The 14,099-nt window shown below is 28.1% G+C and overlaps 2 protein-coding genes across 2 annotated transcripts in view; one reads left to right on the plus strand and one right to left on the minus strand.

Annotated features, from left to right (window-relative positions):
- The window catches only part of LOC113363095 (homeobox protein DTH-1-like), a 13,763-nt gene extending 7,193 nt beyond the window's left edge, over nt 1-6,570 (plus strand). Inside the window, exon 5 of the mRNA XM_026605579.1 lies at nt 6,553-6,570. Within this exon, the coding sequence (XP_026461364.1) occupies nt 6,553-6,570 (18 nt within the window). The remainder of the gene's footprint in view (nt 1-6,552) is intronic.
- Nucleotides 6,571-12,389: 5,819 nt separating this feature from the next.
- LOC113363096 (homeobox protein koza-like) lies at nt 12,390-13,807 on the minus strand. The gene is made up of 5 exons (XM_026605580.1): nt 13,492-13,807; nt 13,102-13,425; nt 12,937-13,034; nt 12,618-12,827; nt 12,390-12,542 (listed from the first exon to the last, which is right to left on the minus strand). Exons 1-5 carry the CDS (start codon nt 13,805-13,807, stop codon nt 12,390-12,392), a joined length of 1,101 nt encoding a protein of 366 aa, XP_026461365.1.
- Nucleotides 13,808-14,099: the final 292 nt, after the last annotated feature.

Here is a 14,099-nt window from a genome sequence, read left to right on the forward strand (position 1 = left end):
GTTCAGTTGGTTCTTTTTACCCCACACTGGTGTAAGCTTTTATGGAGGTTATATAAAAAAACTGTTAGATCTAACTTAAAATTTACTATACATCTTATAAAACCATTAAATAACGTATTCTTAAAAATTATATTGAGGTCTCGTAAACTGAACAACAGTGCTCACGACCAAAAAAACTAACAAGGAAAAAAAACTTTTGTTTTGGATTTTCAAACATTGATGTTTATTTTCTGATAGCGACATTGTAAGAATCAAGGTGGTACCTGGTTGTACATCTTTTGCCCTCTACTTTCAAATATTTTTGTTAAAAAACTCATAACTTTACTTGTTTTTGAGATATCGGTGGCGGACCTTTTTATCCACGCTATTTAAGCCAAGATAATGTTTTTAGTAATCTTTTATCTGTGGCCGTAGGCGTTTTCCTCGTCCTTTTCCAATACGAAATTACCTCCTATTCAAATGCAAATCGAGAAAAATCTTTGACTGAGGGTGAAAACATTTCATTGTGGCCAATTCAATCGTTAAATAATCCTTATTGTGCTCTATAATAAGACCCTAATGCGACCCTAAAATGTCTAATTGCGTTCATATTGATGTGGCAAGTGACACGTCATCGAATAATTGGTAATTGGACTTGTTAGAAATATATTAAAATATATTTTAATAAAAATAAAAAAAATAGATAAATATAATATGAATCAATATTATATTTTTTCAGTTTTTCAAAAGGGTTTTACAAAGTTTGTTTAAAAAAAATATTGTTAAATATCACAAAAAGCACTATTAATTCAAATTTATTCATAAACATTTTATGTAAACCGAAAAACTCATCAAAACATTATAATATACATTTTGTACAATTTTTATACGTGTGGGTGTTCCCCAAGGTACTGACATTGGGTCATACTTAATGGTTTTTAAGAACAATTGTAGGATTTTTTTACTTTTTTGAAGATATTTGTCTACACATGTAAGTCTCTTTTTTAATATTTTTACAATCTGAAAAAGTTCATCAAATTTTTGCATGTTTTTTGTCGTTTTAGGTAATTTGTTGTTATACTAAAAATTTGGAAAAATATTAAATTTATAAAAAAAATGTTTAAAACTCCGTGGATTTTATAACATATTTTTAAGTATCTTTAAATATTTATTAATTATATACAAGGTAGGGCGGGGCACAAAGGTCTAATTTGTCTTTGAGCATTTATATTGTGAAAACCAAACTTACTACATCACAACAAATCAAACAAACAGCTATCTGACTATGTTCAGTAAAACTCCCATCTAAAATTAATGCAGAATTTTTATTTTTTTTCAGATTATTATAATTGGATTCCTTATACACGCCCTTACTAAAACTTACCAAAATTTAACATCAAACCAGAGCCCTCACTAACATATCTACTCATATCTGTCTTTTGTATATGGGATGAAATTTGATACTTAAATCGACTGCTTAATAGCATGTCAAATATTTTAAGTAAATATATACTTAAGATTTATTAAAACCTTTATTATAGTTGTGGATATGTGGTACATCAGTCATTTTAAAGGATTTATATATACACTAACAAAACTACATACAAAAATAGTAAATTCAAGTTAGTCCATGATTTTTGGATAAAAGTTTGTCCATATTATTTCAAAAACTTGATTTCCTTTTTCTGCATTCTTTTCGAACCGGCTGGACCTGTCTTTGCCAAAACCTAATCAGCACGTCTCCCCATCAGTAGGAATCGAATGTTTTTTGAATTATTCAAATCGGTTGATCCGTGCTCCCCAAAAAACGTGAACGAAAAAAGTGTATCTCACATCCATATTTTCTACAAAAATTCAAGTTAGTTTACGATTTTTGGCTAAAAGTTTGTCCATGTTTTGAACTATTTATAGTACGTATAGTACAGATGGTTTAATTGATAGTCATGTCGCACGATGCAAAATTATATTAGCTGGAAAATGATGTATAAAAATATATGTTCAAGATAAATTATGAAGTTATTTACAAAAACTTGAAGAAATGTACACATTTTACGATTTTTGGCTGAAAGTTTGTCCATGTTTTGAACTATTTATAGTACAGATGATTGAATTGATAGTCATGTCGCATGATGCAAAATTTTATTAGCTTTAATATGATGTATAAAAATGTATATCTGTTTTAAGACTCTTGAATGATTATCTTGAATCAAGATAATCATGACGATATTCTCAAAAATTTGGAAAAATTTCCAAATTTTTAGACTACAACTCACATTTTTTTGCAAATTAGTGCATGAATTTGTTTTTTTTTTTTTGTACAAAATTATTATACTGTAATTAGTATAGAAAATGCTAAATAAAATTTGCTTTGTAGTGGTTAATAAATATATGTATATTTCTGAATAATTTTTTAAAATTATTTAGAAAAAAAATTTGATATGCGAAATAATTAAGTGGTACTACCACTATTTTCCAAATTTGTATGAAATTTTTGCAAATGTTTGCGCGGTATTTATATATTAAATTTTTTAAAAAACATTAAATGATTAAAACAAAATACCAGCTTTTTAATGGTATAAAAAAAATTGTAGTGCAAATCCATAAGTTCAACATATTTGTAAAGAATTTTAAAAAATGTCTCCACTTTCTTTCATTTACTTTTGCAAACCCTGGTTAAAATTTTGAAAATTGTGATATATATACATACTCGAGCTCAATTTTTAAAAAGAAATAAAAAAATTAATGCCTAGGGCAGGTCCATTAGCTGACATAACACCAACTCGATTCACGGAAAAATATTGTGAAAAATTTCCCATTGCCCTTCACATCGCAGTGCCAAAAATGGGCTATTTGCAATTTGAAACATATTAATGATTTATATTTTTAATTGAAAATGGACATCGCTGCTGCTCGATGTCAGATTACAAGAGCGGGGGATTGGACTTGCGATCCTCAATTATTTATATATATATATATATATATATATATATATATATATATACAGTGGCGGCGCTAGACCATTCGTGGGCGTCGGCGAAATTCGTTTGCGAGGCCCCCCTTTTTTGCTAGTTGCAAGTTGCTAGTGGTACATGGCATCGTGCCTAAAGGCAAATTGCTGAAACTTTTCGTGCCGTAATTTAAATTTTTGAAAAGCTTTGAAAAAATTTGAAAAGTGAAAGAAATTGACTTTTTTTAATTTGAAATATTTTGTTGAAAATTTCGAACTTTTTTCCAAAGCAATCACATTGCGTTAGCTGCTTAGAGACGAAATATCGAAGCGCGTAAACGCCGCGTTGCAGTCTAACTTAACTCACTATTAATTAAAATCTTTATAAAATATCTGAGAATTTGATGTGCATATGCCAAATGGCTTTTGTTGTGCTTTTCTACTGGATTTCCAAAACCGCTGGACCTGCCTTCCTAAAAATTTAATCAGTTTGGCACTTTTTGTCCCGTATCTTCAAAACGGCTTATCCTGCCTTTGTGAAAACCTAATCAGCACGTCTTCTTACTTTAATACATGTCAAATGTTTTCTGAATTTTTCAAATTGGTTGATCCATGGTCGCGAAATCAACGACGAAAATTTGCCAAAATGTTCAGAAATCTTTGAAGATATATAAAAATTTTTGTTTTAGATTTTTTTGCGATTACTATAACTGTATATGAGATTTATTCTTAATCAGATAAATACACCAATTGAAATAGACAAAAATTACACAAGTTAAAATAAACAAACTCTTCGGCAAAAATGGTTTGTTCTCCAGCTATTAGAAAAGCACTAAAATTAAATAATTATCGCGAAAAAGTTTCCTTTTGCCCAACCATTTGACTAGCAAATTTTATGTTTTTTCGATCATTATGAATAAAAAATGGTTGGAAATCACCGACTTAATAACTAATTAGATAAAATTTTGCAATCTGCAAGTGATTAATTAGATTTAAAAAATCTATGTTCATACTAATTTGAGTGCACAAATACGAACATCACATAGTAGGTAGACATGGTCTAAAAGCTCGTCCCATTATTCTAAAATTTAATGACTTTTTATAATTAATCATTTATCGTAGTTCCATAAAATTTATGTTAGATGACTAACAAGTTTTTTTTGAAAAAATATTTTTACAATAAATTACGAAGAAACTGTGCGGTCGATCTTGACGAAAAACAATTCAGCACGATCGCCAACTGAAAACTTTCGAACAGTTTTTGAATTTTTAAAATTGGTTCAAAAATGTCAAAATGTCGTTTTTTAAGACGCTTTAATTTTTTGTCGACGACATCAGAGCGGATCAACCGATTTAAAGGATTTAAAAAAACATTCGATTCGTGTTGATAAATTGTCAAAGGCAGATTTAGCGGTTTCGGAGATACAAAAAAAGTTTAAAAGGTTATCAATTTTATTTGAAAGAACTGATCATCCCGATAGAATGTTTAAAAAAATATATTGCTTGTGTTGACGGTGTGAAACAATGATTAGTTTCAAATTAACAGTTTTTGTTATTATCTCATTGTTATTTCTCATTGATCAATTTTTATTGATCATTGATTACTTTTATTCCTCGAATATTTGATTACTGTTTTGATACGTTAAGATTCCCACTCGTATGTATTTCCAAAAAGAATGATGATTTACATAGTGCTCACATAAGAAATACACAAATATAAACAACCAGAGAATTAGCTTGCGCGAAGTTATTTAGATTTAATAATCTATAGTGTTGACAGACGATGTTAGATAATGTCCATAAAAGATAAAAGAGTAAAATGATAGTGCCTGTAAACCACTAATCACCTTCTTTACTCGCACATCCGTATAAAAATTAACTAAATTTTAAATAATTAAAATTTTTCCGGGGCCTCTTGCGAGGCCCCCCCAGGCGCGAGGCCGTCGGCGGCCGCCGACACCGCCGACGCCTAGCGCCGCTACTGTATATATATATACATATATATATATATATATATATATATATATTTATATCGAACAGTTTTTATATAAAAATATAGTAGTGACATCTTGCAGTTGCTACGAGTACTACACTGATGTTCTTGTTTTCATACAGAGATGGCGATACTATTCAAACGGTTTAAAATCATTTCACACAGCAATATATATATATATGTATATATATTTATACGAGTATATATATATATATATATATATATATATATATATATATATATATATATATACTGTTCTGCTTGTTCAAATATTTGCACTGAGGGTGAATCCCAAAAAAGATTGATATTAGTGATCAAGTTTCATCAAACAATATATAATATATACTCTGTAAATATATTTAGAAGGATCAGTGATTCTTCTTAATTTAATATTGTGTATACAAAATTATATACGTATATATATGTATATACTAGCATACCCGGCCATGCTTTGCTGTGGCTTTTATTTTTGGCTGATGGATGAAGTTCAATAATAAAAAGATACCGACCTTTTTTCATTTTTTTACAAATATCATCAATTTTTGTTCTTAAACACAAATATATCTATATATTAAATATCTATAATAACTATATATAATAACTATATATAATAAATAACAAATATATCTATATATAAATTTTACAGTTAACTTTAAAAACTTGATAGTGCATTATAGTATAAAAAGCTCCTAAAACTAGTGGTGCATATCATCCTGGTTTCTGTTGCAAACTTATAAATTAAAATTGTTTATTGTTGTATGAAAAGTACCAAAAAATAAATTTCTTAAGAAAAGGTTAAAAATCTGAGACCGTTTTTAGTTTTTTTTTAAAAAAAAATCAGATACATGCACTTTTATACACTGTTAAAAAGCTAGTTACTGTTATTAAGTTACAATGACAGAATTTTATGTAAAATTTTAGACTTTGGTAAATTTTTTGCTGTTTTTTTTTAAAATATCGCCAAAATTTTATTTTTGACCACACACATTTTCATACACTATTACAAAAGGCTAATAAAATTTTACACTTAATTTTTAATAGTTTGTTTTTTTGTAAAAAGTACCTTAGGAAAAAGAATACTTAATTGAAAAAAAATTTGGTCGCCATTGAAATCTTGGGACGTTTTTATCACTTTTTTCAAAATTCATGCGATATTTCATTATTGGATTTATACATTATTAAGGCTAATAAAATTCTGCATTTTCTACGTAAATTACTAATTAACATTATTAAATAAAATACTGTAAATCAATTTACGAACTAATTTGCTGCCCTTCCCAGCTATGTTTCTCAATCTTTTACACATATTATTCAATTAGTCAGTGTACAAATTTAGTGATGTTAGTAATTAGTCATAAAAACATATTTTTTGCTTGAGCAATTAAAAAAATATGATTGAAAGCTTTCGCGGTTTATTTCGACTGAACTTTTAAACTAAGAAGATAACCTTAAAAGCCTTTCTTAAAACTCACTGTTTAAATACAGCGGATAAAAACGAATTTTTTGAAAAAAATAATTCGATAGAAAAAGGTATTTCCAAAAATTTAAATATATAATATAGTTTTGATATGAAATTTTGTTAACTTAATTTGTAATAAATGACTTTTTTTATTAATTTATTTTCATATCTCAGTCAGACAAAGGTGCCTGATATGAGAGATTATGAAAAACAGTTTTCATATTTCATATTTACATTTCATTAATATAATATCTATTATAATTAAAATATCTTTATATATAACATTTCAGTCTTTTTTTCTTCAATTTGCTTATAGTATTTCTTGATTTTGGCAATTCGTTATATATTTTGCTAGCACATATAAGTTTTATTTTAATTTTGGAATATTTAACTAAGGAGTGACTTCAGCATATTATACTGTGGAACAAATATATAGTAAATCTATTTATTTTTAATATTATCTTATAATATAATTACCTTCAATAGATATTTTAACAGCTAGAACTACAATAGTACTAATTCTACTTAAAAACAAATCGCACAGACTTTAACATAACATAACAAATAGTTTGACTTTAACATTTTTTGTAAAAATGCAAATACTTATTACACAACTTGACCGTATATGAGAAACTTTTAAGAAATTTGTTTACTTAACTTGGAGCATTAGCCACTTCCTTACTATTCTCTCTCTTCTAATCTTGTTTCTTCTTCTAACTTCTAATTCTATTCATTTTCTGTCTTCTTTTATTTCTTTATTCTTATTTTTATTTCAACCTTGCTTCCACTTCTAACTTCTATTTCTATTCCATCTCAAATCAACAATTCAAATTCTACTTAACTCGGAGCATTGACCACTTTTTCATTCTTCTGTATCTTTTAATATTGTTTTTTCTTGTAACTTCAAATTCTATTCAATTTCTATCATCTTTCATTTCTCCATTCTTCTTTTTCTTCTAACTTTGCTTCTTCTTCTAACTTCTAACTTTATTCTATCACAAATCAACAATTCAAATTCTACTTAACTCGGAGCATTGACCACTTTTTCATTCTTCTCTCTATTTCAATCTTGTTTCTTCTTCTAACTTCTAATTCTATTCATTTCCTATCTTCTTTTATTTCTTAATTCTTCTTTTTCTTCCATCCTCTTTCTTCTTCTAACTTCTAATTCTATTCATTTCCTGTTTTCTTTCATTTCTTCATGTATCCTTTTCTTTCATCCTTTCTTCTTCTTCTAACTTCTAATTCTATTTATTTCCTGTCTTTCTTTATTTCTTTATTCTTTTTCTTATCTTTGCGAGCCCTAATTTTTTTTCCTTTTACTTTTAATTCAAGACAACTATTCGATTTCTGTAATTAAATTTTAACAATTCAAATTTTATGTTAATTTAGGAGTAGTATCTAATATCTTTAGCGCGTAAGTCGGGCATACTACTGATTGGGCTATGCCCACCATTATTAAGTGCATTATATTATCATTTAAGAAAAATTATAGAAAATTTATCCAGCTACAAAACTCTCACACCCAAAAACCTTCCCCAACCATTTCTTCCCAAACTACAGTCAGCACACTACCAAAGCGCTCCAAATGAAACGGCTCTACCGATCGCGGCACAAAACTTTATTCTTCAGCCGCTGTATCTAAATAGTGACACCAAGAATTTCTTCTGGTGGTTCTCGATGGTGTAATGGTATCGGTATCTGGCGGTGGTATCTAAATGGCGATTTTAGCTGAGCAACACATGTCTCGGAGATGGAAATTAAATAGATTAGAGTAGAACTGCTACTTGAACTTGTAATTAATAGAAAACAAACATATATACATGTATATATACTAGATGACCCGACAGACGTTGTCCTGTACCCATGTCTACAATTCAAAAGTTTCAAATATTTTAATATCTAATCCTATACTTTTTAATATCCTATTTGATGTCCTGCCATTGTGATTTATTTATGGTCTTAGCATAAGAAGTATAAGAAATCGAAAGAACAATATCACACTTGATTATTACCACACAACATAATTGCTTCAATAATTCAGTCTATAATTTTCATAATCTCCTACGATGTATTAGTTGTTTTTTGGCAAATATAATTTCTAAAGTACATTTTTCTTACTAATAATTTAATAAACATTATTGTTTATATTCAAATCTTAAGTAAATTAATTTGTAAAATCTAGTTCATATGTGCACTATTCAATCTAAGATCAACTTGCTAAATATTCCATACCCAATGCCAGGTAAATGAATTTTTGACACATGAGACAAAATTCTAAAACATTTTTTTAATAAGTAGAAATATTTTTTGTGTTGTTAAATAATTTAGTAAGGTAAACCAAAATACGACATGCATAAGTTTAAAAAAATAATGTATATGCAATTTTTAGACTTATTGCGTTATTTATTAAACTGAATTATATAATTTAATCTGCCAAACATATACTGTTGGCTGTATCTTATATTATTTTATTTTCTGGCACATCTCAGCTGCTTTTCAGCAATAGTAATGTAGACATTACATTTTTCTCATTCATATTCTAATTTTGTCTAGGCTCATAAGTGAATTGAAATCTCTGGCAGATGACAGTTCTCACTTGTCAAAATATTGTCAATGTCAAACAATGACATGTTGTTTTTTGCATTTTTCCCATTTATTTTTACAATATTACTATGAGCCTATGGGGTAAAAAAGACCAGGTTGAAAAACAGTAAAAAACATATGATGAATGAGCAGGGAGTTTTACAGAACGTAGACAGATAATTGTTTGTTTGATAAATGCTATTTGTTTTGATGTAGTTCGATTTTCACAATATAATTGCTGCAAGTCAAATTGGACCTTTGTGCCCCGCCTTAGCCTATTTATCAATTTTCCTCTACATTAAAATGGTATTTCGAATAATTTTCTCTAACAAATTTATACTTCATAATATAATTATCTCATCCTGATGTTGAAGATGACGCACAAATTTTACCGAAACTTATGATTCGATTTTACATAGAAAAATAATTTATCATATTAACGTTTCGATATAGCTTTGTGTCATCATCAATGTCCATCAAAACATTTCTTATAAATAATATTTATAAGACTAAGTTATTTATGAATGAATGTCTTTGGCACTGAAGATGATTGACAAGTGATACTGAAACGTAGGAAAAAGGAAAACTATTATTTATAAGCAATGTCGTAAGACGATATTTAGAGGATTTATATATATATATATATATATATATATATATATATATTAGGGTGGTCCTTAAAATGGTCGTTTTCGAATTTCCTTGCTCCCAGGGGCTCAAATGGTTCCAAATAGATAAAAAACAATTCTCTGAAAGTTTTAGCTCTTAATATTAACATTTAGATTGAGCGCAATTCAATCAAAGTTTTGTATGGAAATAGCATGGAAAAATTTTCAAAAATTTTAAAAATGTTTTTTAGATGTAATGTAGCGAACAAATGAATGAATAAAACTCATTCATTTGTCGCTAAGTTATACCTAAAACATTTTTTTTAATTTTCAAAAATTTTTCCATGCTCTTTCCATACAAACTTTGATTGAATTGCGCTCTATCTAAACGTTAATATTAAGAGCTAAAACTTTCAGAGAATTGTTTTTTATCTATTTGGAACCATTTGAGCCCCTGGGAGCAAGAAAATTCGAAAATGACCATTTTAAGGACCACCCTAATATATATATATATATATATATATATATATATATATATATATATATACATATATCAAATATATTTAAATGCCACAGAAATGAAATGGATATGTTTTATAACCAATGTCTGTTTAATATCAAAGATTAAGCTTCTGGTATTTAAGAAATATATTTGTATATACATGTATATATACACATATTTGTATGAATATACATAGTCAATGACCATGCTTATATTTATTCGTTTTTTATATAGAGCTCTATTTGGTTAGATTTTGTTTTCAAATAATTTTTATTTTTTATTTTCTTCAATTTTAAATACTTATTTATATTTTATGTTTTAAAATTATTTTTGGACAACAAATTTGTTTTGACCTTTTAAAAGTATTTTATATACATTTTCAAATTTTAAGATTTTATTTTTAAATTTATACAAAAATTTGTATCCGAACACTCACACACGCACACACACACACTAACATATACGCACACATACACAAATGTGCCAAACCTTTGAAACGTAGTTTTCATTTTAGATTAACATAATTTTAATATTAGATTTTACCAATTTTTTCAGACTATGCATATTTTTTCAAATTTATACAAACTGTCTTAGAATTTTACACACTTTCAGATTTATATCGGTTCTGCCAGACTTATACACATTTTGCAATTTTTATACCTTTTTTAAAATTTTTCTCTATTTTATTTTTTTCATATTATTATATTTTTTTCAATTTTTTAGTTTTTTTGAAATTATTGTTTTTCATTTTTTTCTACTTTTTACACAAATTTTCAAATTTTGTACACAATTACACACATTTATATACACTTCAAAAACACATATGGAGCCCTACACATATTTATGCACACATTTATGCACATTCTAACACATTCACACACACTTGTAAACACTTATTTTTGTAGTCACTTTGTACATTCCAACACATGTTTACACACACGTTAAACACTCTTATACACACTTATGTACATTTATACATATCTACATGTTCTTTCATACACTTATACACATTTCCAAACACAATACACATTTATACATACTTTAAACACACTAAATATATTTATACACGCTTATACACATTTATAAACACTTTCGAACACATTTAAACACACTTATGCATATTTATACACAGTTATACACTGTTATGCATATTTACATGCTCTTTCATATACTTATACATATTTCCAAACACATATGCACATTTATACATACTTTAAACACACTAAATATATTTATACACACTTATACACATTTATAAACACTTATGAACACATTTAAACACAATAATACATATTTATACACATTTATACATATTTACATGCTCATTTACGCATTTATACACATTTCCAAACACAATGCACATTTATATATACTTTAAACACACTTAAATACATTTATACACACTTATACACATTTCTAAACACACTCACACATTTATAAACACACTTATACATATTTATACACACTTACACACATTTATACATATTTACATGCACTTTCATACACTTATACACATATCCAAACACAATATGCATTTATACATACCATAAACACCACTAAATATATTTATACACACTTAAACACATTTATAAACACTTACAAACACACTTATGCACATTTATAAATACTTACAAACACACTCAGACATACTTATACATATTTATACACACTTATACACATTTATACATATCTACAAGCTCTTTCATATACTTATACACATTTGCAAACACAATACACATTTATACATACTTTAAACACACTAAGTATATTTATACACACTTATACACATTTATAAACACTTATGAACACATTTGAACACACTTATACACACTTTATTACGCATACACACTTATATACACAAATACACACTTGCACGCGTTAATACATACTTACACACACACTTGAACACGTTTATATACATTTTTACACACTTACACACACGTATACGCATTTATGCACATTTACACACATTTGTACTCTTTTATTTTTACTTATACAAATTCACTCACATTTATAAATATTTATAAACAATTAAAATTAAAATAACAATATTATAATTTTTTATAAATCTTTATTAACTAATATATAAATCCATAACACAATAATATATACAAACATAAAATATATTCTTTGGTTTAACATAATACTAAATATTAAAAATTAAAAAATATTAAAATAATTAATAAATTTAACTAATTATATACTAATTAAAATTAAATAAGTATTTTTTTACTAATTATAATAACAGCGTTTTACTAATTAAATCTAATATCAATAATATATTTCATTTTCGTAAAACAAATCAGTTTTTATCTTTATAATTTATAATATTCGAAATTTCCATAACTCTGCGTCAAATTTGCGCCAAAATTGTAAGAATATGGCGGAGGCGCAGCTACACAGTTTGAGAACGTTTGATTTTGGTACGTTTCGTGATAAGGTGCTGTTGATTCTTCAGGTCGTAATTCCTGCGAATAAAAAATAAAACATTAATTTTAACAGTTTCTTTTGGGCCATAAAAAATGTTGGCCAAAAATTTCTACCTTTCTATTCTGATGATGTTCCATTTGGGTCTGGGTTTTGCAATTAGTTTCAGAGCCCTCAGTGCTTTTGGCCCTTTTATTTTTGTACCGCCGGTTTTGGAACCAAATTTTAACCTGAGTGGCCGATAGGCATAAACTTCTGGCCAAACATTCGCGTTCTGGGGCCGAAAGGTAGCGCTGTTGGCGGAATCTGGCCTCTAATTCTAAAACCTGGAGGAAAAATAAAAGTTTATACTTGAATACATATATATGTATAAAAATATATACTTGTGTTTAAATCAGATAATTTAATTTGAAGTAAAACTTCTTTAGAACTCACCTGCGCTTGCGAAAACAGCACTCTAGGTTTACGTTTTGCCCTCATTTTGCCATTTTTCCTTAATTCAGTTTTGGAACTTGTCACCTCCTGTTGATTTTCTGGAAAAATTAAGAATCTTTGTAGATTATTTTAAGGGAATTTAAAGTAAGTATATATTTTACTTACTATTATTATTTTGAAGGTCGATGATCAAATTATTATCATCGTTATCAGTACTGGATATACTGTCGTCCACGATGTTGTTATGAAGAACGTTGCTGATGCCATTTAACTGGTGATTCTGTTGCTGGTGATTCTGTTGCTGGTGATCCTGGCGATGATAATTCTGGTTATTCTCCTTTTGATGGTTCTGCTGATGTCGATTCTGGTGCTGATGATCCCGTTGATGGTTTGTGTATTTATCTTCGTCGTTTTCGTCCTCGATTTCCACAGAGGTCATTGTTGTTTCTTCATCTTTAATTTCGGGGAAGACGTCTTTAAGTTGAGGACCTGCAAAATATAAATATGTATATAAATATAAACAAACATTTGGCAAAAATTTCCTTTATCGCTTACCATTATTATAATATCCATAACCGCCACTGTCTGGAAACTCGTAAGGTTGTCCAGCATGTTCTTGTCCATTCTGTGTCCCCACTCCATTTTGTGCAACCCACCCAGCTCCACCATTTGGTGCAACCCATCCACCGCCATTTTGTGGCACCCACCCACCACCATTTTGTGCAGACCAACCTGCACCATTTTGTGCCATCCAATTCTGGCCATAGTATGAATTATAGTCAACATGATAAGGCTCGTAATTGGGTTCTGCATTTTGGTTATAAAATGTGGAATTGGAATCTGGGACTATGAATTGGTTCTGGGTTTCCATGTTTAGAATGTCTTTTACCGAAAATGGGGTCGATATGGGGTATGTGATGCTGTCGATGGTAGATTGGTGGGTTGGAGGAGGTGCTGGGGTTTCTGGTACTGGTATTGAGCAGGTTGTAACATTTTTGGGAATTTTATTAGATGACTTAGTTTTGGTGCAAACTTGGAGTCAACACTTGGCCATTAGCGTACTTGTTATATTTTAATAATTTTAGTAACAATTTAGTAATTTGTTTTTGGCCCTAGGTTTGAACTTAATAACATTTCATAACATAATTTAATTAAATTATGTA

Source organism: Ctenocephalides felis, unplaced genomic scaffold (assembly GCF_003426905.1).
Source record: "Ctenocephalides felis isolate EL2017-DRISC unplaced genomic scaffold, ASM342690v1 CF-g0.4_SCAFFOLD_00845, whole genome shotgun sequence".
Taxonomy (NCBI): domain Eukaryota; kingdom Metazoa; phylum Arthropoda; class Insecta; order Siphonaptera; family Pulicidae; genus Ctenocephalides; species Ctenocephalides felis.

Bases quoted from the DNA above. Each gene is read 5' to 3' on its own strand.
- LOC113363096 (XM_026605580.1), bottom strand. From the start codon at position 13,807: ATGGAAACCCAGAACCAATTCATAGTCCCAGATTCCAATTCCACATTT. The intron at 12,828-12,936 runs GTGAGTTCTAAA...TTTTTCCTCCAG, and splicing joins TGCTGTTTTCGCAAGCGCAG to GTTTTAGAATTAGAGGCCAG. The intron at 12,543-12,617 runs GTAGAAATTTTT...TTTTATTCGCAG, and splicing joins AACATCATCAGAATAGAAAG to GAATTACGACCTGAAGAATC.